We start from the raw sequence: 22943 nt of genomic DNA on the forward strand, positions 1-22943 counted from the left end.
CACTCAGGAGTGTGCCATGGGGGAGGTTGGGGGGCAGCCCCTCGTTAATTTGGGGGTGTTTAATGGAGGCCAGTGCTGCTCCTTTCCTACAGCAGCTGGAGGATCCTCTTTGGGGTCAAAAGGGCTGTAGGGGGTGGATGTGGGGCCATGACCTGCTCCTGGGGACGAAAAGGGTCCTGCCAGAGGTGTGGGGTTGGTGCCTGGGCTGCACCATCCCCCTTCCAGCTCCTTCCTTCCTCCCCAAGTTGTGGCTCTGGGCTAATCAGGGACCCTCTCCCCCCAACCCCTTCTCAGGTGCCCCCTGCAATTGGCACCTCACCCTTGGGGATGTGGGGCAAAAACAGGGTGCACTTAGAACTGCGTGTAAAATATACACAGCAGGGATGTTGTGCCTCCAGGCTTCAGCAATGGGGTCCTGGGGGCCCAGGGAGACCTCCCCTATGGCTTTGGGGTGCCCTGGGTGTGGGAGGGGGGCTGCAGGGGGCTGGTCCTCGTGGTGTAGGCATGCAGGCCAGCTGTGTGCCCCCCACCTCACCTGGGCACCCCGTTATCAGGCAGGGAGGGGGCCAAGCCCCCTGGCCTCAGCCCCTCCGTGGCCTCAGCAGCTTCTCCTGCAGGGCTGGAGCCGAAACGTTCCCACAGCACGGAGCAAGAGGTTTAAATAATTCACATTGTGGTAAACTTCATTCAAAACCAGGGGCAGGAGGAGGAGAGCAGTTACAGGAGGGGATCCCATGTGCAAAACTGTAAACCAGGCCCGGGGGCTGTAGCAGAGTCATCACAAACCCCCCCCCCAGCCTCTGCAAGGCTGAGCCCCTGCCCCAGGGTGGGAGGAGCAGCAGAGCGCTGCCCCCGCTGCTGCCGGGGCGCTGAGCTCAGGAGGAGTCTCTGTCCATGCTGCAGCCCAGGGCTTCGATGTCGCTGCTGATGTGGGAGATCATTCGGTCCCACTCGTCCTCCTCGGACGGCCCCGACTGCTCGTCGGAGCTGCCGGCGGCGCCGGTGCCGTTGGTGGTGGAGGTGGAGGCGGAGCTGAGCGTGCGGCGGTAGCGCCCGAAGCTGTCGGTGATGATGCCCCGGCCGTCCTTCACCCCGATGGTCTCCAGGAAGTTCTCGAAGTGTTGGCTGTCCTTCTCGGGGATGAAGGGCCGCAGACCTGCGCGGGAGGAGGCGGCTCAGGTCAGAGCCAGAGAAGGTGGGTGCTGGCAGGGTCCTGCAGAGCTCACCCAGCCCCTGCTCCAGCAGCTGCCCCTGGCTCAGGGGGCACAGGAACGTGTCCAGCTGGGGTTGGAAACCTCCTGAGAAGGAGCCTCCACACCCTCCCTGGGCAGCCTGGGCCAGGGCTCCCTCAGCTCAGCACCAGAGGACTTGCTCCTCCTGTGCCAGGGGCACTGCGTGTGTGCCAGCCTGTGCCTGGTACCCCTTGTGCTGGCACTGGCCACCACACACCAAACACTGGCCCCAGCCTCCTGACACCCACCCTGTAGGGGTTGATCAGCATTGCTGAGGTCCCCCTGAGCTCAGGCTTCTGTTCCCCAGGCTGAACAGCCCCAGTTCCCGCAGCCTTTCCTCCTCACACACATGCTCCATCCCCTCAGCACCTTGGGAGCCCTCCCTGGCCTCTCTGCAGCAGTTCCCTGTCTCTCTGCAGCTGGGGAGCCCAGCACTGGGCACAGGGCTCCAGCTGAGGCCTCAGAGGAGCAGCACAACCTCCCTGGCCCTGCTGCCCACACTCTGCTGGATGCCCCCAAGATGGACTGTGCTGTCCCTCCTTGCTTGTTGCCACCCACCCCTTTACCCCTTCACCTCCCGCCACGCTGAGTGGCACCCAGCACAAAGTGAGGGCTGAGGGAGCAGAGCAGGGCCAGCAGCGTGTCCCCAGAGCTGCCACTCACCCAGGAGCAGGAACTTCCTGCTGTCCCCGTAGAGCTGCTTGAGGTTGATGCAGAACTCGTGGATGGAGGCGCCGTTGCGGTACTCGTGCAGCAGCATGGCGAACTGCTGGATCTCCTGCGAGGACAGCTTGGTGCGCAGCTGCAGGGGAGAAGCACACACTCATGTTGCCTTGCAGGAGGAAGAGCTGCAGCAATGAAGCAGCTCATCCCCAAGGGAGAGCAACCCACCGCCAGGCTGGCAGCTCCCAGCTGGGCTGAGCTGGGGTGGGTGTGTGGTGGATGGGGGGGGGTGGAGGCTCCCACAGCCCAAGGTGGGGGAGATGAAAGCCTGGGGCTGTTGAGCCTGGAGAAGAGAAGCCTGAGAGGGGTCTTATCAATGCTGATCAATCCCTAAAGGATGGGGCTGGTGTTTGCTGTGTGGTGGCCAGTGGCAGGACAAGGGGTAACAGGCACAGGCTGGCACACAGGCAGTGCCCCTGGCTCATGAGGAGAAGCTCCTTTGGTGCTGAGGTGAGGGAGCCCTGGCCCAGGCTGCCCAGGGAGGGTGTGGAGGCTCCTGCTCGGAGGTTTCCAACCCACCTGGACACGTTCCTGTGCCCCCTGAGCCAGGGGAAGCTGCTGGAGCAGAGGCTGGGGCTGGATGAGCTCTGCAGGGCCCTTCCAGCCCCCAGCACTCTGTGACTCTGGGATGTTCCTCCAGCAGCATGGGCTCACATGCTATGTGCTGAGGCCACGATGCCAGACCAAGAGCACTTTACTTGGCAGAGCAGCCTTCCAGCCTGTCCTGCAGCCTGAGGCCTCCCTACCGTCATCATGTAGTCCTGCAGCAGCTCTGCGGCCGTGGTGCTCAGCTCACTCTCGCTCACTGTTGGTATCTGGGGAGACTGTTGTGTGGAGAAGGACGAGGGGGAGTTGTCACCTGCATCCAAGGTTTCTGAAAAGGAACTGAAACACAAAAGCATCGTGAGGCCTCCAGAGCCCCTCAGGCACCTTCTGCACGGCCAGGAGAGGCTGGGAGTGGGGTGGCACATAGGCTCCAGCTGCACTAAGGGTGGTGAGCTCCAGCTCCTGAGGGAATCTGAAGGTTCCCAGGACTTGAACCACATCAGTTTAGTGCCTGTCTGAAAATGATGCCAAGATCAAATATCCCCTGCAACCGCTTGTTCTGACAGGAGGTTGTGGCCAAGGTGGGGTCGGGCTCTGCTCCCCAGGAATGGATGACGGGACAAGAGGAAAGGGGCTCAGGTTGCCCCAGGGGAGGCTGAGGCTGAGGCAGAGCTGTTTCCCTGAGAGGAGTGTCAGCCCCTGTGCCAGGCTGCCCAGGGAGCTGGGGCAGTGCCCAGCCCTGGAGGGATCCCAAAGCCGTGGGGCTGAGGTGCTGAGGGTCAGTGCTGGCTGTGGCACTGGGGGAATGGTTGGACTCCATCAGCTTCAAGGGGCGTTTCCAACTGAAATTACTGTGAGTGTGTTTTGGAGGAAACCTCTTTTGGCAGCCCCAGCTCTGCTGCCACAGGGCCCTGCACGTGCAGCGTGTCTGTGACCCTCCTCAACGCCGCAGCAGCACAACAACGTGGCCCCGGCCGAGCCCGGGAGCCTGACACAGCAGAAAGCCGCTGCAGTGCTTCAGCCCCAGCCAGCAGCAGCTTCCCAGCGTGCAGGGAGCAGCACACCCTGCTCTGGGGGCCTCAGGGCCAGCGGGGAGGCTGCACTAACGGGTGCTGAGCAGGCTGAGGGCCGTGGCTCACTCACAAAGTGCTTGCTTCCATCTCGTAGGGCTCCTTAACGTCCACTTTTGTAGAAGAGTCGTCTGCAGGGAAAACATTGGAGACAGGGGGTTGGAGGGGCAGGAATTCGGTGCCCATCCCACCCCATGATGTACAGGAAGGTGCCCAATTCTGACTCAGCTTTCAGAGCTGGGAGGGGAGGGGCTGAGGGGGTGGCAGGGCTGAAGGCAGCCACAGCACGGCCACGGCCACAAAGGGGTCGTTTTATTAAGCACCTGGATCTAAGGTAGAGCAGAGAAGCAAAGGGCTGAGGGGAGGAGGACAGTGGCTGATGTCCCACCAGGGACAGACCTCTGCAGCTGGGGGCAGCCCTCATACAGGCAGGTAAAGCAGAGGAGGGGCTGCTCTTTCACCGCCTGGTGGGAAGGAAGGCACCAGGCTGGCTCTGGGCTTGGGGTGGGCTGGAGAGAAGTGAGAGATGTGAGTGAAGGTGGGGAGAGGCCCTGAGGCAGGGCCAGTAAGAGGCAGGGCTCTGCAGAGCGTGGGCTCACCGCTGTGCAGGGACATGTGGCGCGGCGGCGTGGAGGCCCCATCGAATATTGCTCTGTCCAGGAAGTCAATCGTGGACTCAGTGTAAACAATCTGGAAGACTTGGCTGAGAAGGGAGCACAGCTCCTCGGCAGTCACCTGGGGAGGGAGCAGAGCAGGGCAGGACACGCCGTGGTGGCCTTTCTCTTGGCTCCCCACAGCAGGGTATGCAATGGGTGCTGTGTGTAAGGGTGCTGTCCCAGCGAGGACGGGGAACCTCCTCACCCAGGATCCCCAACACCTGCACAGTCTCCAGGGCTGGGGGTGACAAACCACCTCAGCAGCCACCTCCTGCTGTCCCACGGGGTTTTCCTCACTGCCACAGGGACACTGAGGGGCTGCAGCGTGGCCAGAGCCGGGCACAGAGCTGGGGAAGGGGCTGGAGCACGAGGGGCTGGGGAGGGGCTGAGGGAATGGGGGTGTTGAGCCTGGAGAAGAGGAGCCTGAGGGGAGGCAGCAGCACTCTCTGCAGCTCCCTCACAGGAGGCTGCAGGGAGCTGAGGTTGGCCTGAGGAAACAGCCTCAGGCTGCCCCAGGGGAGGTTGGAGCTGAGGCAGAACTGTTTCCCTGAGAGGGGTGTCAGCCCCTGTGCCAGGCTGCCCAGGGAGCTGGGGCAGTGCCCAGCCCTGGAGGGATTCCAAAGCCGTGGGGCTGAGGTGCTGAGGGGTCAGTGGGGGCTGTGACAGGGTGAGGGGAGGGGTTGCACTCGGTGATCTTAAAGGTCTTTTCCAACCACAAGGATTCTGATTCTACCTATCACCCCACGCTGGAGAATCAGCCCATCCCTCTTCAGCTGCAGCAACAGGAGATGGATGCTCCACCATCAACTCACAGCTATTAATTACCACCCAGATTTCATGAGAGTGCTCTGTCCTGCTCCTCAGATCAGCTCCCTGGGATTCTGGCTACATAACCTCCATCCCAAACAAGTGCAGGCACCCCAGGGAGTGTCAGAGCTGAAAACAAGGTGAGCAAAACCTGCAGCCCGAAGGCAAAGGGTTCCTGCTGCAGGAGCACACAGCTGAGGTCAGAATCTCTGCATCCAGACACCAGATGAAACAAAGTCCCACATCAGCATCAGAAAAACGCCCTGGTCAGCAAAATGCTGCTGCAGGACATTTGCCTGTCTCCACACATTCCCTGCTGTGGGAGAGAGCCACGGGCCCCACCAGCAACAGAAAACCAGCTTCTGACACCTGACCAGGTTTTCTGCCCCAAGCAGCACCCTGTGCACCAGCAAAGCCTGACCCACACCCTGCAGCCTGCCTGTGTCACAGGCTGGGTGAGCAGCTGCTGTCACCTAACAGAGGGGACGCTTGGAGGCAGCAGGATGAGGCTGCCCTGGGGCTCCTGGGCTCTCCACCACCGGCCCCAGAGGTTGTGGCCACCCCAAGTCTAAGAAGCAGAAACCCTCCCAGCGTCGTTGCAATCACAGAGTTGACTCTGGAGGTGACCCCAGGGTGGGACAGGGTTTGAGTGCAGTGGTTTGAGTCTTACTTTGTTCTCTGTAGCCAGGACCACCAAGCAACAAGCTTCCACGGGGCCCACCCCGCTCTCGGACAGCGAGCCCGACGTGAGGGCTTTGGAGCTCTCGGCGCAGAGGCTTTGGCTTGGCGAGATCCCGGGGTCCTGAGCTGAGGAGGAGATGCAAAGGTGGAGGTGGGGACAGGAGGAAGGAGGCCTGGCCTGGTGAGCTGGCTGCAGTGGGGAGAGCAAAGCCCCCAGAGCAGGAGAGCAGGGGATCCCACAGCTGGGAGATGAAGGGAGAGGAGGGAATCCCCTCTCTGCAGGAACTCCACCTGAGCCCTGCCCGGGGCCAAAGTCTCTCTGTAATTTAGAGCTGGTTTCTGCCAACTCTGTAAATCTCCTGCTACATTTACAGGGCTTAGGCAGCCTCAGAACTCCAGCAGCAGAATTAGGGCCTTCTAAGTCTCTCACTCCTTTATTCCACAGACTGTCCTTTGCCATCACGGGGCTGATAATCCACTAAGTCGCTGTCATTACATCTTCTAAGCAGCTCAGCCCTCCCCAAACACTCCAGCCCCAAAACCACACAGGTCTCTCACACACACACAGAGCTCACACACAGGTCTCACACACAGAGCTCCTGGGGGCAGATTCAATCCTCTCCAGCAGTGTCAGAAGTGCTGGGTGTCACTCTGGTTATTCAACAGGGGCATTTGAACAGCCCATGTCATGATGAAATCCTGAATCCAGCAACTCACACGAGGGTAAAGAGCAGGTCTGAGGCACGTGGGGATCAGGCTGGAGGATCCCAGGAGGTTGTGGCCGGGGGTGTCTACTCCCAGGTGACAGGATGAGAGGAAGCAGCCTCAAGTTATGAAAGGGGAGGTTGAGATTGGAGCTGGGGAACAATTCCTTCCCCCAAGGGCTGTCCAGCCCTGTCCCAGCTGCCCAGGGCTGAGGGGGAGTGCCCATCCCTGGAGGGACCCCAAAGCCCTGGAGCTGTGGGGCTGAGCCCATGGGTCAGTGCTGGGGAATGGTTGGACTCCAGCAGCTTCAAGGGCTTTTCCAACCTCAACCACTGTGAGGGCAATACTGGCTGCTCTGGGGCTCTGCCTCACGACCCCAAACCACACCTCAGCGCTGAGCAGACGGCCCCAGCCTGCCCCTGCCCCCACAACCAACCTGTCTTCAGCACGACCAGGTGAGAGGAGTCATCTCGGATGTAGGACACGGAGGCGATGTCGTGGATGGGGACCCTGAGGATGAGATCTTCTCCATCCCTCCACACCAGCTTGATGTTGTAGGCAGAGAGACTGATGACAGCATCATGTTCCTGGGTCAGCTGCCCCGGGAGCTGGTGTGCTCTCTACAACAAACACGGCCACACTGATTTGCTCCGTGACGGTACCAGGCTCCCCCGTCACGTCTGTGACCCCAGGGTGGAGGACAACAGCTGGAGCAGGGCCCAGCCCCGAGGAGGCTCCACAGCTGCTTTGTTTTCCATGCCAGAGCCTGCAGTGAGTGGGTGCTGGAGGGGCTGAGGCTCACCTTGGCGTTATCGATGAGCTGCAGGATTTCCGTGCGGCTGGAGGGGTTCAGGTACCCTGGGATGGATGTCAGCTGCCCTAAATACTGCGAGAGGAGAACCAAAGTGTTGCTGCAGCACACAGGCAGCAGCTCCTGCAAGAAAAACACCATCAACAGCGAGCAGGGGGCTGCTGGGCCAAGCCCCTGCACGTGCAAGATCCCTCATGGCCTTTCACACGCGGTTCTTGCAGAGGGTTTGTGTGGGCAGGGTGTGGTGCTGGGGGCTGCTTTAAACCAAGAGCTGCTGGGAGCTTCCCCTGTGTGTGCCAGGGCCAGGGGGCTCCGAGCTGGCCCCGCTGCCGCCCCAGGCCCAGCCCAGCGGCCACGGAGGGAACGTCTCCCCACGCCGCAGCGGGTGGGTGCCCGAGGGAGGCCGTGAGCCCGGGGGAAGCCCCATGGCCCGGCCCCTGCGCTGCTGGGGGGGAGGAGGGACAGAGCCGGGCAGGAGGAGGGCTGGGGGCGCTGCTCCAGGCCTCAGCTTGTGTTTCTCACGGCCCTGCTCTGCTCTGAGTGTTCATTCACAAACCAGAGCGCTGCTCCCCAGGCTGAGCCTGTTGTGCCCAGCAGCTGCTGAGTGATCTCCCTGCCCTTGTCTCCACTCACCAGCCCTTTGCTGTGTCTCCCTCTCCAGCTGAGGAGGGGCAGTGACACAAGGACTTGGTGGGCAGCTGGCTCAGCAGGGTTATCCCCTCCCAGCCCCCAGGACGTGGTACCTTCACTTCCTTCTCGATGTAGTCGTTGAGCAGCACGTCGGGCTCGACGCGGTCGGGCAGAGACACCAGCACCGTGTGCAGCGGCCGCCGCTCCGTCACCTTCTCCTGGGCTTTCTTATCCCGACCCTTTTCCCCCTTCAGGAAGACTCTTTTGAAAGGAGACACTATTCCAGGCTGGGGAGAGAGGGAGAAACGCCGGGGTGTCGTGGTTAAAGGTGGCAGAGGGAGGTTTCACCCCGAAACAGGGAACCAGCAGCACTGAGTGCCCAGTGCCCCTGCAGCCCCTGCAGCCCCATCCAGCCTGGCTGTACCCTGCTCAGTCTCACTACATCTAACCTGACATTTCATCTCATTTTACACCTCCCTCAAGCATCTGCAGACAGAAACTCAACGAAGGATTGCAAAAGGGAAAGGCAAAGTTGTCTGAGGTCTCTGGGGAGACTCACACACGTGAGAACACCACACCATGGTGTCCTGAGAACATGAGATGGATTTCCCTGGGGAAACAAACAGCTCTTGGTGGTTCCTCAGCCGTGGAGTGCTGGGGATGCAGAAACATCTGAGGCCAGGCAGCATGCACACACGGGCTCTCAGCTACAGAGGGAGCATCACCACCGGCGTCCTGCCTCAACAGCCTGGAGTGTGCAGGCCCAGGAGTGCTTTGGGGCAGAACTGAGCTGTGGCTGATCCCCACCAGGCTCCACACCAGCCTGTCTGATGGCACAGGAGGAGAAGCTCCTTTGGTGCTGAGGGGAGGGAGCCTGGCCCAGGCTGCCCAGGGAGGGTGTGGAGGCTCCTGCTTGGGACGTTTCCAACCCCACCTGGACACGTTCCTGTGCCCCCTGAGCCAGGGGAAGCTGCTGGAGCAGGGGCTGGGGCTGGCTGAGCTCTGCAGGGCCCTTCCAGCCCCCACATTCTGGGACTCTGAGAGCCTTGCCATGGGATGCTGTGTTTAGCACATCACCTGCTGCTGGCCCCGTCCCTCCCTGCGCCACGGCCGCTGCTCAGGGCACACGTGGGGCCCTGTGCCCTTCACGAACCTTCTGCCTCTGCTGTTGCTTTTCTCCATGCAGACAAGCATGAAAGAGCTACAGGAACAAGGGAGACCAAAGCCAGAAAGAAAAGAGTTTGACACCATCACACTAGGGCAGGGAAGCAGGATGGGAAAGCTGCTGGCTGAAGAGCATTTAGCAGCTCCCAGAGTGAGCCCGGCACTGCAAGGACAACAGGGACAGCCTGGCCCTGAAAAACGTCCCTTGCACCAGGGAGATAAAAATAGTGAGAGTTTAGAGGGTAAAAGGGACAGAAAGCACAGCTACACAACGCTGGCCTCAGGAAACAGCTCTGCCTTGGCAGCAGCAGGGCCAAGCACTGTGGATTTTAGGGACAGCATCCCTCCCTTCAGCTGGGCTCCCAAACCCGAGCAACCCCTGCTCCGTGCAGCCCTGCTGGCTCCTGCCAAGGGGCCCAGCCCCTTCCTGCCTCCACAAAGAACCCTGAAGGCCACCAGGTCCGTTTGCCAAGCCAGGAGCGTGGGGCTCGACCCCAGCTCTGCCAGCCCAACAGTGTGTGACCCCAGAGCTCTGCTGCCACTGCATGGAGATGTCATTCCACAGCAGAGTCAGGACTCCAGAGCAGACGCAGGAATCCTCTGAGAGGTCGGGGCTGCCCCACGATGGTGCCTCAGATGCTTCCCCCTCCAGCAGCTGGGCCCAATGGCTCTGGCTCAGCTCACCTCTCTGTGCCAAGGCTGCTGCATCCTGCTCCCTGTGGAGCACACCACAGAAACTCCTGCTCTTCCCTCCAGCCTGCCCAGGGCTGGGAGCATGCTGCAATGCAACCATCACAAAGGGATGGACTATACCCTCAGCAAGCTCCCTGATGGCACCAAACTGGCTGATGCACTGACTGAGCTGCCAGCCACTGAGAGCTGGGCACAGAGGAACCTGCTCAGGGTCACCCAGGGCAAGGGCAGAGTCCAGAGCAGACTCTGTGTCCTCTCAGTGTCCTCTTCCAAGATGTTTCATGCTCTGAGATGAACATGGAGACACCTGGGCACAGGCTGGAGCACAAAATGTCCAGGGGGGACAAGGGGGAACTCCTCTGGTGCTGAGGGGAGGGAGCCCTGGCCCAGGCTGCCCAGGGAGGGTGTGGAGGCTCCTTCTCAGGAGGTTTCCAACCCCACCTGGACACGTCCCTGTGCCCCCTGAGCCAGGGGAAGCTGCTGGAGCAGGGGCTGGGGCTGGCTGAGCTCTGCAGGGCCCTGCCAGCCCCCAGCACTCCATGATTCTATGACTCCCCACGTCCCACAACCCCGGGCCCTTTGGGAGAACCACCGGCTCTCCTTGAAGGCAGACTTGGGGGAGCCCAAATCTAAGGCAGAGGCCTCACCCAGCGTGATGCAACACGAAACAACAGCTTCTGCATTCCTGGGAGCAGCACTTACCTCGTTCTCCATCCAAGCACCGGCCTGAGGGAGAGCAGAGCCAACGCGAGCCGGTGCGGAGCCACCGAAGCCCTTCCTGGGGGACAGAGGGGAGCTGCTGCCCTCACCTCGGGGGCTTCTGGGGCTCAGAGGGCTTGGCAAGGCCGGGAGCTTTCATTCTCCTGCGCCAGGCAGTGGCCAGGAAGTGCAAGAACCACAGTTTCCTTCTGTTAGACGCAGCAGCAGCGACGAGGCAGCGGCTGGGGGAGAGCTCTGGCGGCCACGGGGCTGGGTGCAAGGCGAGGCAGCTCGTCCCACTCCTGCCTCCTGCAGACCCCCCTAGAGGCTGTGCGTGCCCCCAGGACTGAAAGACCTCTGGCTGCTTTCCTCTCCTGAGTTTCAGAGCTGCTTTGTTCCCCCAGGTCCAACGACACCTACAGAGGCCAAGGGCTGCCAAGCTTTTTTTAGGGCCCGTATTTTGAGTCCTCAAGGGGACACAAAGTAAAGCAAAGCTTAGACACGAGGTTAAGAGCTGCCTGCCTGCAGCCTGGGACGGCACAAAGCCTCCAAGCGAGCCTTGCTGGGCTCAGTCGTGAGCCCAAGGCTCAGGCTCACAGGATTAAGGCCAGGAAGGTGCTAATTTTACAGTCAGAGAATGAAATCAGGGAGGTAAAGGCCTTGATCTCCCCGATGAAACCTGCCCTGTGAGCAGCAGGGAGAAGGTTGGCTGGAGGAGCCTCGGTGTGTGGGATGCAGGCAAACCCCTCCAGCAGGCCCCTTTCTTTGTAGCCTGAGGACAGAAGGGTCCCATTTCCCCTTCAAACCCCTACAATGGTTTGGGTTTCTTCTTTTGCCCAACTCCTCACTCACAGCTGCAGCCCCTGAAGGTGGCAGCCACTCCCCAGGGCCTCCTGCTGCTGCTGGCTCTTAAACTCAGGGGGAAAACTGCCATTTCATCCACTTAGTGAGGCATTTAAGGCTTGACTAACGTGAAGAACCCGAGTGGTGGGGGCTGGAAGGGCCCTGCAGAGCTCAGCCAGCCCCAGCCCCTGCTCCAGCAGCTTCCCCTGGCTCAGGGGGCACAGGAACGTGTCCAGGTGGGTTGGAAACCTCCCGAGAAGGAGCCTCCAGGGGCTGCAAACTGAACAGAAACAGGACAGACCTTCAGGAAAAAGCCCAGGAGACCAAACTGAGCCTGGGACTAAGCCCCCAGCCTAGAGGAGCCACAGCCAGCAGCAGTCAGGAGGGAGATGGAGTCACAGCCCAGCCCAGAGAAGCCACCAACGTCCCAGGGACACATCTGTGTGAAAGCAAACCATCCCCTGATGCCACTTGTCCTGCCTCAGGTCAATAAAAGGTGCCACAGGGGTTTCACTGAGCCCACCAGCTATGTTAGGAGCTGTCTGTAAGTCTCCACCTCTCTCAGGCACTGGGGAGGGGTGAGGCTGGGATGAAGGCCCTGGCTGCAGGGGAGCTCAGGGGAGACAGCCTGACTCACCACCAAACCCTCAAGAGCTCGAGTTGGAGGCTCCATTCTCTCCTTCCCTTGACTCCTTTAACTCCTTGAGGGGTTAAATCCATTTGCAGACCCAGTAAGAGTCCAGGAAAGCACTGAGAGCTCTCTGCACAGCATGTCACGACACAGACACTTCCAAAGCCACTTTATTTGGTGCCCAGGGCTCTCACAGCATCAGCAGAGCGGGCCCAGTCCCATCAGAGGGAGGATGATGGACGAGAGGCGTCTTCCCCCTGCTGCTGGGGGAAAAACTGGTGTCTCCTGGATCAGCAGCAGCAGCAGCCAGGGTCTGCTCACCCATCCCACATCCCCCTGCAAGCCCTGGCCCAGCAGCACATCCCACCCCCAGCTGCACTTGGCCTCAGAAATCCCAAGAAAGCCATTTCTGGGGGTATTTGCCCTTCCCCATGGTTGTTATTACTCCACTCTGCTGGTGTGAGGGGGGGTTTAATGCCAGACCACAGGGTAGAACAGGGCTTTCCCCCACGCTCCACAACCTCCTGGAGAGCCTCCTCTGTGCCCATGTGCACACACAGCAGGACAGGGCTCTGTGTCAACCTGCTGCTTTGCTGCTGGGGGACAGAGCTGGTTCTAGTGTAGTGCCTCTTGGCCACTGGTTGTGGAGTTTGGGCTGCTTCCACCCACCCACAACCTCAGAGAGCAGTTGGACAGGCCCTTTAAATACAAAGCTGAACACAAAGGTGACAGAGCATCCCTCTCAGCAACAGAAACAGCTCCTTAATCTCCTCCAGGGGATTATCTCCAATAAGGCTAATTCTCCCCCAGCACAGTCTGCAGAGAGATTAAAGGAGTCTGAGCCCTGCCCAGTCACGCAGCCCTGGGGCAGCAGGGTCCCAGGGGCACTCACCTGCTCCTGCAGGGGCACACTCCTACAATTGGTTCAGCTGGAGAAGCCCCTGAAGCTGCTGGAGTCCAACCATCCCCCAGCACAGCCACAGCCACCACTGACCCATGGGCTCAGCCCCACAGGCTTTGGGGACCCTCCAGGGCTGGGCACTCCCCCACGGCCCTGGGCAGCTGGGACAGGGCTGGACAGCCCTTGGGGGAAGGAATTGTTCCCCAGCTCCAGTCCCAACCTCCCCTTTCATAACTTGAGCCTGTTTCCTCTCATCCTGTCACTTGGGAGCACAGACAGACTCCCAGCGCCAGCCTCCTGTGAGGGAGCAGCAGAGAGTGCTGCTGTCTCCCCTCAGGCTCCTCTTCTCCAGGCTCAACACCCCCATTCCCTCAGCCCCTCCCCAGCCCCTTGTGCTCCAGCCCCTTCCCCAGCTCTGTGCCCGGCTCTGGCCACGCTGCAGCCCCTCAGTGTCCCTGTGGCAGCGAGTGAGGGGCCCAGCACTGACACAGCCCTGGAGCTGCAGCCTCCCAGAGCCCAGCACTGACACAGCCCTGGAGCTGCAGCCTCACAGGGCCCAGCACTGACACAGCCCTGGAGCTGCAGCCTCACAGGGCCCAGCACAGGGGATGGGCACTGCCCTGGGCCTGCTGCCACCCCACTGCTGAGCCCAGCCAGGCTGCCACTGGCTTCTTGCCCACCAGCCCACAGTGCTGCCCATGTTTCTTTGCTGCCCACCAGCGCTGCCAGGTCTCTCTCCTGGAGCAGCAGTGAGCTGTCTGCACTGGGCCTGGGCTGTCTCCCTCCTGCCCTGCTCCCAGCAGGCCGATGCAGAGCTCACACCAAGTGCAATGAACACAGCATTCCAAGTGCAGCCAGAAACACTGTGTTTCATTTCAAAGCTGCTCCTTCAAACAAACACATTAAATGTAAGTAATGGAAACCCACAATTTGCCCAAAGCACCAAAGCTGAAATGAGCCTGAAACACACCCCACCAAAGCAGCAGCTCTGGGCTAAAGGCAAGGCTTGCACAAATCCACTCCCAAAACAAGGCTCAGCTCCATACTTTCACGTTTCAGGCTGCCTTGCCAGCTGAGCTGGGCTGTCTCCCCGACAGGATTTTCCTCTCAGGCAAGAGCAGAGGAATTTTCCCTGGCTATTTTTAGCAGAACCTTGTTTCTCCTCCCAAAGAGATTCCTCCTGCCCGCCCAGCCCAGCCCAGCCCTCCACCCACGCTCTCATCTCCTGCAGCTGAGCCAGGCAGCTGGAGCAAGAGGCTGCAGGCACGTGTGGGAGGCTCAGCCAGAGTCCACAGCCTGGGAGGAACCAAGCTGGGGAAGGGGCTGGAGCACAAGGGTGCTGGGCAGGGGCTGAGGGAATGGGGGTGTTGAGCCTGGAGAAGAGGAGCCTGAGGGCAGACAGCAGCACTGTCTGACAGGAGGCTGGGGCTGGGGAGGTTGGTCTCTGCTCCCAAGTGACAGAACAAGAGGAAAGTTCAAGTTGGCCCAGGGGAGGCTGAGGCTGGAGCTGAGGCAGAACTGTTTCCCTGAGAGGGGTGTCAGCCCCTGTGCCAGGCTGCCCAGGGAGCTGGGGGAGTGCCCAGCCCTGGAGGGACCCCAAAGCCCTGGAGCTGAGGTGCTGAGGGTCAGTGGTGGCTGTGGCAGGGTGAGGGCAGGGCTGGGACTGCAGCAGCTTTAAGATCTTTCCACCCAAAATGATTCTCTGAGATCCTGAGGGGACTGACAGAGGGTGCAGTTGCAGGGAGGTTTTGGGGCTGCTCTGGCTGAGCCAAGCAGAGCCTCTTGCCCAGCAGCCTGTGAGTCCTTCCCGAGCCTGGCAAACATCCTTTTGGCATAAACCCCTCTGAGTGTGGCTCTGTGCTACCCTGCTTTGCTGTGTCTTGCCTCTTGCCCTCACATGTGCAGCCATGCTGCTGTATGAGCTGGGGCTGAGGCACTACCCCTTGCACCCACCCCCAGAAACGTGGGCTCATGGCCCCAAGAGCTCTTCCCTTGCAACGTGGCCTTTCCCTGCTTCATTTCAAAGCAGCTCAGAGGCCCTGTGCTGGCAGCACTGGCTGTGGCTGCTGAACCCCACTGGGGACTGCGTGGAGCCTGGCCAGGAGAGTGTGTGGGACTATCTGGGAAGGCCAGATCTTGCAGAGGGAGAGGAGAGACTGCTCTGAAACAGCTCTGCAAATGCAGTTTGACTTGCATAAAATGCTGTTCTTCTTCATCCTGTTTTGCTGCCTTTGATGCTGCTCAGAAGAAAGACTTAAGAGCCTTTTTTCCATTAAGTCCCTCAAGCTCTTTGCTTAGTTTTGTCTGTCTGGTGTGTGTCTGCACATTTCATCACCAGCCTTTTAAGCAGCTTCCCTTTGTCTCCTCACACACACCCACCCACCCCTGTCCTCTGCAAACGGCCCCAGGCTGCCCTCCATCCCCTCACCCAGGTCACTGGTGAAGCTGTTATACACAACAGGCGCCAGCACCCAGCCCAGGGAACACCTCTGGTGCCTGGGCACCAACTGCATGTCACTGCATCCCCCACCACTCTCTGGGCCCGGCCATCAGCCACGTTCCCACCCCAGGCTCCAGCCAAGCCACGGGCGGCCGGTTCCTCCAGGAGGAGGCTGTGGCAAAGGCTTCACCAAAGCCCAGGCAGCCCACATCATGAGGTGTTTCCAGACAAGGCCATGCCTGAGGGCTGCTGAGGCTCCCCAGCCTCGGGTACGTGTCCAAGCAGCAGCCCAGAGCCCGCAGCATCGCCCTGCTCACCCCAGCTCCTGCCACCCCCTCTGGTAGGAGCCAACCACTGCAGGATGTTTATTTACTGATGGTTTTGCCAAGCCTTTGAGCAACCAGCCCTGTAGGAGCCCTTTTCCCATGGCTGCCCCTGCCCTGAGCAGTGCAGCTGCAGAGGAGGGAGCAGGAGCTCCCGTTACCCACAAGCAGGTCGACCGGGCCCTGACCTCTGTGCTCCACATCCTCTGGCTTCAGCCACTGCCTTGGCACTTCCATCCATCTCCATAAATCCTTCCAGTGCTTTCCTGCCAAAGTTCATCTCTTGCTTTGCAGTGCTCTGTGGATACACTGGCTGAGCCACAGCCACCTCCAGCTCGCTATGGGCCACATCCACACCTCCCACTGTGCCCAGTTCAGCCCCATTAGGGAAGCCTCATCAGCTCCACTGAGGCCACAGCACGTGACTAATCCAAGCCATTTGATCCCCCAGTTCTGCTCTCACCTGCCCTCCCGGCACCACAAGGCAGCGGCACAGCCCGAGCTGCTGCGGAGGCTCTACTGAAGCTGCTCTTCCCTTGCAAACACTGCTGGAGCTGATGCAGTGAATTTGGGCTATCCCACCCCCCCCGGGGAAGCCTCACTGTCATAAAAGCATCAAAAATAAAGACTAAGGCAGGAGGGGGCTGCAGTGAGATGAGGAATGTGAAGTGAGTTAAAGACCCCTGCGTCAGGCTCCCGGTGAGGCCTCAGCAGTGTCTGGGCTGGTGCCACTGAGCCTCCGGGTGCCCTGAGAGGAGGAAAGGGGCAGCCCCACCTTGACATGATCTGTTGTGATAATGAGTTTCAGCCCCACACTGAAATTACCTGCTGGCAATTTGGTTTCTGCAGAATAATTTGCTCCTGAAGCAAAGTGCAGGGTGTCTGCTCCCAGCCTTTGACATCCCACACAGACGGGAGCACAGGCTCTGCAGTCAGCCTCCCTCCAGCCCCAGCTCCTCCATCCAGGCTCCTGCTGTAACCCCATTCCTGGCTCAGGGCACTGAGTGCTCCCCAGCTGCCAGACCCGCTGGGAGGACGAGCCAGGCTGCACAGACCATGGCTGCAGCACGTGTGGCCGTGGCCAGCGCCTCTGTGCCAGCGCCAGGCTGCTCCTGAGCCCTGCCTCACTCAAGCTCGTGCTTCCCCCTGGGAGGAACCACTCCAGGCACGGGCACAACACAGCAGGGGGATGGGCAGTAACCAGGTAACGTCCTTGGGCTTGGAGGTGAGGAACAAGAAGCTTCTTTGGAAAGAAATGGAACAAAATCACCCAAAACCCAACGGTGTGAGGGCTGGAGCCCTCCTGTGAGAGCTCAGGCTGAGAGCTGCAGCTCCAGGAGGCCTCAGAGCAGCCTCCAGTCCCTCGAGGGGCTCCCAAGAAACATGGGCAGGGACTTTGGGCAAGGGCCTGGAGTGCCAGGACAAGGGCTGCTGGCTCCCAAGTGCCAGAGGGGAGACTGAGCTGAGCTGGGAGGCAGAAGCTGTTCCCTGGGAGGGTGCTGAGGCCCTGGCACAGTCTGCCCAGAGAGGCTGTGGCTGCCCCAGCCCTGGCAGTGTCCAAGGGCAGCTTGGATGGGGCTGGGAGCACCCTGGGCTGGTGGAAGGTGTCCCATGGCAGGGAATGAGTTTTAAGGTCTCTTCCAACCCAAACTATTTTGAGGATGCTACTGGCAGGAGACTCAGGCACAGAGCTCAGTTTCAGGGCATTAACCTGCTCACCTCTGCCAGGTGTAGTGCCCAGGGAGAAGGCTGTTCCTGTTCTGCTCTACATCCACAGACCCTCAGCATTCCCTGGGTCACACAGAACTGGACACATTCCTGTGCCCCCTGATCAAGGGGAACCTGCCTCAGCAGGGGCTGGCACTGGATGAGCTCTGCAGGGCCCTTCCAGCCCCAAATCCATTCTGAGATTCCGTGAGAGCTCCTGCCAAGGACGAGCCAGCCTGTGGTGGGGTGGGCATCAGAGGAGCAGTGTGACTGCAGCTGGACAGGAGATGCCACCTGCAGATCTCTGCAAGTCAGCATGGTGGATGTGTCTGTAATGCTGATAGAGGTGTCCTCCCCACTGCCTCTCCCAGTTCAAGCTGGGGGAAGCGATGCTGCCCAGCACAGGGGTGACAGCAGCCAGCAGCACGGGGCAGGGTCGAGTCTGGGCTGCAGAGCAGCTCCTCAACCTCAAAGGTCAGCCACAGCACTGGCTCATAGCATATCCCATTCGAGGACAGAAGCCAACTGGGAATGTATCCTGTTCCCAGTCACCATGGGAGTACCTGCTGCCAGCCCTGGCTGGTTTTAGGGACAGACTCCCTCGTGTAAAGGCAGAGCACAGCTCTGAGAGCAGCCCTTATTATCTAGTGGCCCTGGGCCAGAGGAAAGGGCCGTCTCCCTGCCCCCAGGGCGTGGGCCAGGCGTGCAGGAAGCTGGGTGGGCAGAGGACAAGCCCTGGAGCCAGTGCCAAGGTCAGGAGCTGGGCTGCAGGGAAGCTGGGCTGCCCCTGCCAGCAGCCTCTCCAGTCACAGCAATGCCAGGCATCCCATGTCCAACTGACTCAAGCAGCAGGTCTCAAGCATCCCGTGCCACAGCTGCCACCACCTCCAACAGCTGAGACCCCAGAGGTTCACCCACCACACAGGGCAGAGCCCCCAGCAGCCTCCCAGAGCCCTGGGACAGAACTCCACACTGCAGGGCAACGTCAGCACAGCTTTTGCAGCGTCCTCCAGTCCCTGCTGACACCACAGGGCCCTGCTGTGCCCCAGACCAGGCAGAGGGTGTCCACATGGTGCACCAAGGAGGCTAAAACAGTCCCACCAGGAGCCAGATGGCGAGTGTCAGCTTTAACAGCTCCTTAGAAGCACAAGTCAGTTTAATTTGTGAAGTAAGCAATTGAAAGTGTTGCCAGCTGCACAAACACAGATGTGTGGCACCAGAACCATCCAGCCCTTCGTGCCAAGGGGGTGAGGTAAGGCAGCAGCCAGAGGAAGATGCAGGGCAGAGAAGAGCCACAGCAGGGGCACGAGATCTGTCCCATTTCAGGCCAGAGCCTCATCTCTTCTGCCCCTTTCCCTGCTCCCAGGCAGCTTTTACCCCACATTTCCCTCCTCAAGATGATCCCACCTCCATTCAGCCTCTGCTCCTTCCATTCCTGAAGGCTCTGGGTTTCCTCTGCAAGTGGGAGGAAGCACTGAGTAGAGAAGAAGAGCATCTCCCTGCTCAAGACTGGGCTGAGGCCAAGAGCAGGATGGTCCTGCTGAGCCCCGTGCAGCCAAGCGCCGGCGGTTCAAAGCAGAGCAGCTGCTCAGACCCAGTCTGGCGGCTCAGGCGGCTTCCCCACCAACATTTACATCATCAGACAGCTCTCACCATGAAAAGCCTGCTCCCCAAGCCAGAGGCCACCCCCTCAGAGGGAGCAAGGATGCCAAACTGCCTCCCTAGTGAGCAGCTCAATTAGACAGTTGAAGAGCCATCAGGGAAACGTCGAGTTGCACTCGGGAGCTTCCCCAGACTTCATCTGGAGGGACTGAGGGGCTGGAGCATGGCCAGGGCAAGGGGCTGGAGCACAAGGGTGCTGGGGAGGGGCTGAGGGAATGGGGGTGTTCAGCCTGGAGAAGAGGAGCCTGAGGGGAGACAGCAGCACTCTCTGCAGCTCCCTCACGGGAGCCTGTGGCTGGGGGGGGTCTGTCTGTGCTCCCAAGAGACAGGACAAGGGGAAAGGGGCTGGAGTTGCCCCAGGGGAGGCTGAGGCTGGAACTGAGGCAGAACTGTTTCCCTGAGAGGGGTGTCAGCCCCTGTGCCAGGCTGCCCAGGGATCTGGGGCAGTGCCCAGCCCTGGAGGGATCCCAAAGCTGTGAGTTGGTGGCACTGTGAGGGGAGGGACTGGACTCCATGATCTTAAAGGTCTTTTCCAACCAAAATGCCTCTCCAGTTGTAACACAGAGGGTGTCAGAGAGCTGCATGGCAGTGCTTTGGTGGTTCTCACCTGCACAAGCCCCAGGGAGGATTGCATGAAGCAGCACAGCACTGAGATCAACTATTAGCTGTCTGCAAATGGAAGCTAATGTACTGTCCTGCTTAGGGCTGGCTCAGGGCTCATTTCCCACCCAGCAGCTGCCCCAGGGCTGTACTTTGGGGTTACACTGAAGAGGATGCTGATAAGAGGGATGTTTTGGGTATTGCTGAGCAGTGCTGCACAGCACCAAGGCCCTTTCTGCTTCTCACCCTGCCTGCCAGTGAGTGGCCTGGGGCAGGGGGAGCTGATGTGTGCACAAGAAGCTTGGTGGGAACATGGCCAGGGCAGCTGACCCCAAACAGCTGAAGGGTCATTCCAGACCCTAGGATATCACTTGCCTTTTGCCCCTGGGTTTTGTTTCCCCAAACACAACAGCAGCAATCCTCCTTACTGTTGCTATACTGCATTTTAATTCACTTATCATACTCATTCTTAACCCATAAGACTCGATTTTCTTGTCCCCTCCCCCCCATCATACAGGAGGCCTGGGGAGGGGCAATGACTTGGGCTTCCTTGCTGGCTTGGCTTGAACCACCTCAGGTACACATTCCTGTGCCCCCTGAGCAAGGGGAATCTGCTTTGGCAGGGGGTGGCACTGCATGAGCTCTGCAGGGCCCTTCCAGCCCCCAGCACTCTGGGATTCTGTGACTCAAGCTCAGCCTTTCAAGATCTTTTACATGAGGCCTGGGTTTTGCCTGGCACCAGCCAGCTTCATGAACCAGCTCTACTTGAGGTATTTCATAGGCACCTCACTTCTCCCTTTCCATTCCTCTGCACACACAGCCCACCTCAGTGCCAGAGGCCTCCAGCACGGAGCAAAACACACTTGGGAGCCACAGGCCCAGTTTTGGCAGAGGTTTCCCAGTGATCTGCATGAGAAGGAACTGCTGGACTGGCCAAAACTCTCAATATTAAGCAGCATTTCAAGCCACAGGGAATTCAGGATTGGGATCAGCTCTGGAGGGCAGATCTGCTGCAGAGGCCTCACATCATGCAGAAGCAGCTCAAGTCACCCCCAGGAAGAGGCAAACTGAGAGGATGGCAGAGCTCTGGAGCATTCCTGAGCTGGAACAGTTGGGAATTTGATGGCCCCCACAGCAAATGATGTTGGGAAAACCCACACAGGCACTTTGCACCAGATGCCATGCAGCAGCCTGGCAGCCAAGGCACAGACCTGCCACATTGTAAGAGCCTCCATGACAAGGCCAGAAGGAAAAATCCTCTCTGCAGGCAAATAATAACCAGGGTAGCCAAGGAATCTGCCTCCATTCTCCCTCCACCCCTTCTCTTTCCAGGAAGCAGCACATGAAGAACATTTGTTCTCACCTGAGGCTCCCAGGAACCTCCTCTCCAGCTCCAGGCAGGGTCAGAGAGCCACAGAATCATCTTGGCCAGGCCTTGAAGCTGCTGGAGTCTACCCTCTCCCCTTGCTCTGCCCAGCCCACAGCCCTCAGCCCCAGGGCTTTGGGATCCCTCTAGGGCTGGGCACTCCCCCAGCTCCCTGGGCAGCCTGGCACAGGGGCTGACATCCCTCTCAGGGAAACAGTTATGCCTCAGCCTCCCCTGGGGCAGCCTGAGGCTGTTTCCTCTTGTCCTACAGCTGAGGAAGCCTCATGGCACAGCCAGAGCCAACACACTCCCAATGGATCCATCCTTCCTCACCATATTAGTAAGAAGCAGAGGTTCTGTCCCAGAGCTGTTTAGCTGGTGAGCACAGCCAGAAGCAGGATGTGTGGGAGTGCTCCACGCTGATGGTGCCACATTGCAACAACCTTGTTGGTGTGACCCACCGACAGGAGAGCTGGGAACCAGGAGCACCTGAGAGGATTCCCAGAGCTCCAGTTTAACAGGTACAGGCTTTGTCTGATGCTGTTAGGGAGGCAGTCCTAACAGAGAGCTGGATTTGTTCCCTTTAGAATCTCAGAGTGGTGGGGGTTGGACGGGCCCTGCAGGTCTCACCCAGTGCCACCCCCTGCTAAAGCAGGTTCCCCTCGCTCCGGGGGCACAGGAACCCCATTCAATATTTCTAGTTCTTATCAGTTTCTCTTATCGTTTGGAAGCAGTTTCAGCAGGACGCTCTGCTGCCACCTTCTGAGAGCGCCGTTACTGCAGGTGCCCTCCAAACCACTGACAATGCCTCGTTTCCCCCCCCAGTTATGTCATCGAACTGAGAGAAGAGAGAGCAGAGTTAACTCTGCCTGCTCAGGGAGCGCTGCAAGCAGCCCAGCCACGAGCTCTGCCTCCCCCACACGACTTAAAAATAGGTTTCAAGGAGAGAAACTAGAACAGCTCGTTTGCAGTCAAGGCAGACACAGCTTGCTGCCTCCTGAGGGGCACAGGGTGTGCCAGCCCCGACTACAGCTGACTCGATAGCTATCCTAACATATGAAAGTGTGCAGAGCTCCCAGTTTTCAGCAGAACGAGCAGCCAAACCAAGCCAGTGCTGTTAGAGGAGATATTTTAAGCTGTGTCATTAACCACTCATCTCTTTTGCATCCGGAGCAGAGAGTAAATCAGCCCCTGGCCCTCACTGGGGTCAGGACAACAGCAGAACAAAGGGAGCAGAGCAGAGGGGCTGCCTGGGATGCAGCGAGGACAGAACAGTGCTCCCCTTAAACCCCAAGATCACACAGAAAACACGTGTTTTCGTGGAGGGAAGCGAGGCCCCACCCCTGAGAGCAGCTACAGCCCCGGGGAAACGCTCTGCTCCAGCAGGACCAAGCCTAAGGAGAGGCAGACAGGGCGTGAGAAGCCAGGCCAGGCCCTGCCCTCCCTCGGGAGTGTTCCCGGACCGCGGGCCGGGGCCACAGAGGGCTCCGCTCAGCCGCGGCCCAGGGCGCGGGGCAGCCCCAGGCCCGGCGGCGGCGCACAGCGGGCGCGGCTGGCGGCCCCACGCCTCCGAGGCGGCCCCGCAGCGCCGGGACAGCCCGCTCTCACCTTCTTGCCTTTCTTGCTCTCCTCCTCCATGTCTCCGGCGGCGGCGGCGGCCCCGGCCCCCCCCGGGGCATCCCCGCAGCGGCCGTGCTCGCTCGGCCTCGGTGCGCGCCGGGACCCAGCAGCCCGGCCTCAGTGGCGGGCGGCGGCCATGGCCCGTCCCGCGCCGGGGCCGCGGCTCCCGCTCTCGTTCCCGCCCGGAGCCGCCTCACGGACACCAACAGCTTTTCAATCCTGCCGCCATCTTGGGCGGCGGCTTCCCGGCCTGCACCGCGCCGCGCCCTCCCCCGGAGCATGACGTCACTGCTCCCGCCGCGCATGCGGGAAGGCGATTGGCCACTCCCATCAGCCCGCCCCCGCCCCCTTGGAGATGCGGAACGCTATTGGCCGCGATTACCATCCCGGCCACGCCCCCCGCGGGGAGGCGGGATCCCATTGGCCCGCCCAC

The 22943-nt window shown here is 60.2% G+C and overlaps 1 protein-coding gene across 2 annotated transcripts; it reads right to left on the reverse strand.

Moving 5' to 3' along the window:
* Positions 1-665: 665 nt before the first annotated feature.
* Positions 666-22752, reverse strand: CCM2 (CCM2 scaffold protein). Of its 2 annotated transcripts, none has more exons than XM_061997002.1 (10): positions 22499-22752; positions 7975-8148; positions 7223-7306; positions 6857-7040; positions 5705-5841; positions 4171-4306; positions 3645-3702; positions 2702-2840; positions 1896-2034; positions 666-1156 (listed from the first exon to the last, which is right to left on the reverse strand). In XM_061997002.1, exons 1-10 carry the CDS (start codon positions 22526-22528, stop codon positions 876-878), a joined length of 1362 nt encoding a protein of 453 aa, XP_061852986.1. In that variant the 5' UTR covers positions 22529-22752; the 3' UTR covers positions 666-875. The 2 variants fall into 2 exon arrangements, with proteins under 2 accessions (XP_061852986.1, XP_061852987.1); XM_061997003.1 differs by lacking the exon at positions 22499-22752 and adding an exon at positions 10421-10482.
* Positions 22753-22943: the final 191 nt, after the last annotated feature.

Source organism: Colius striatus, chromosome 5 (genome assembly GCF_028858725.1).
Source record: "Colius striatus isolate bColStr4 chromosome 5, bColStr4.1.hap1, whole genome shotgun sequence".
In the NCBI taxonomy this organism is placed as follows: domain Eukaryota; kingdom Metazoa; phylum Chordata; class Aves; order Coliiformes; family Coliidae; genus Colius; species Colius striatus.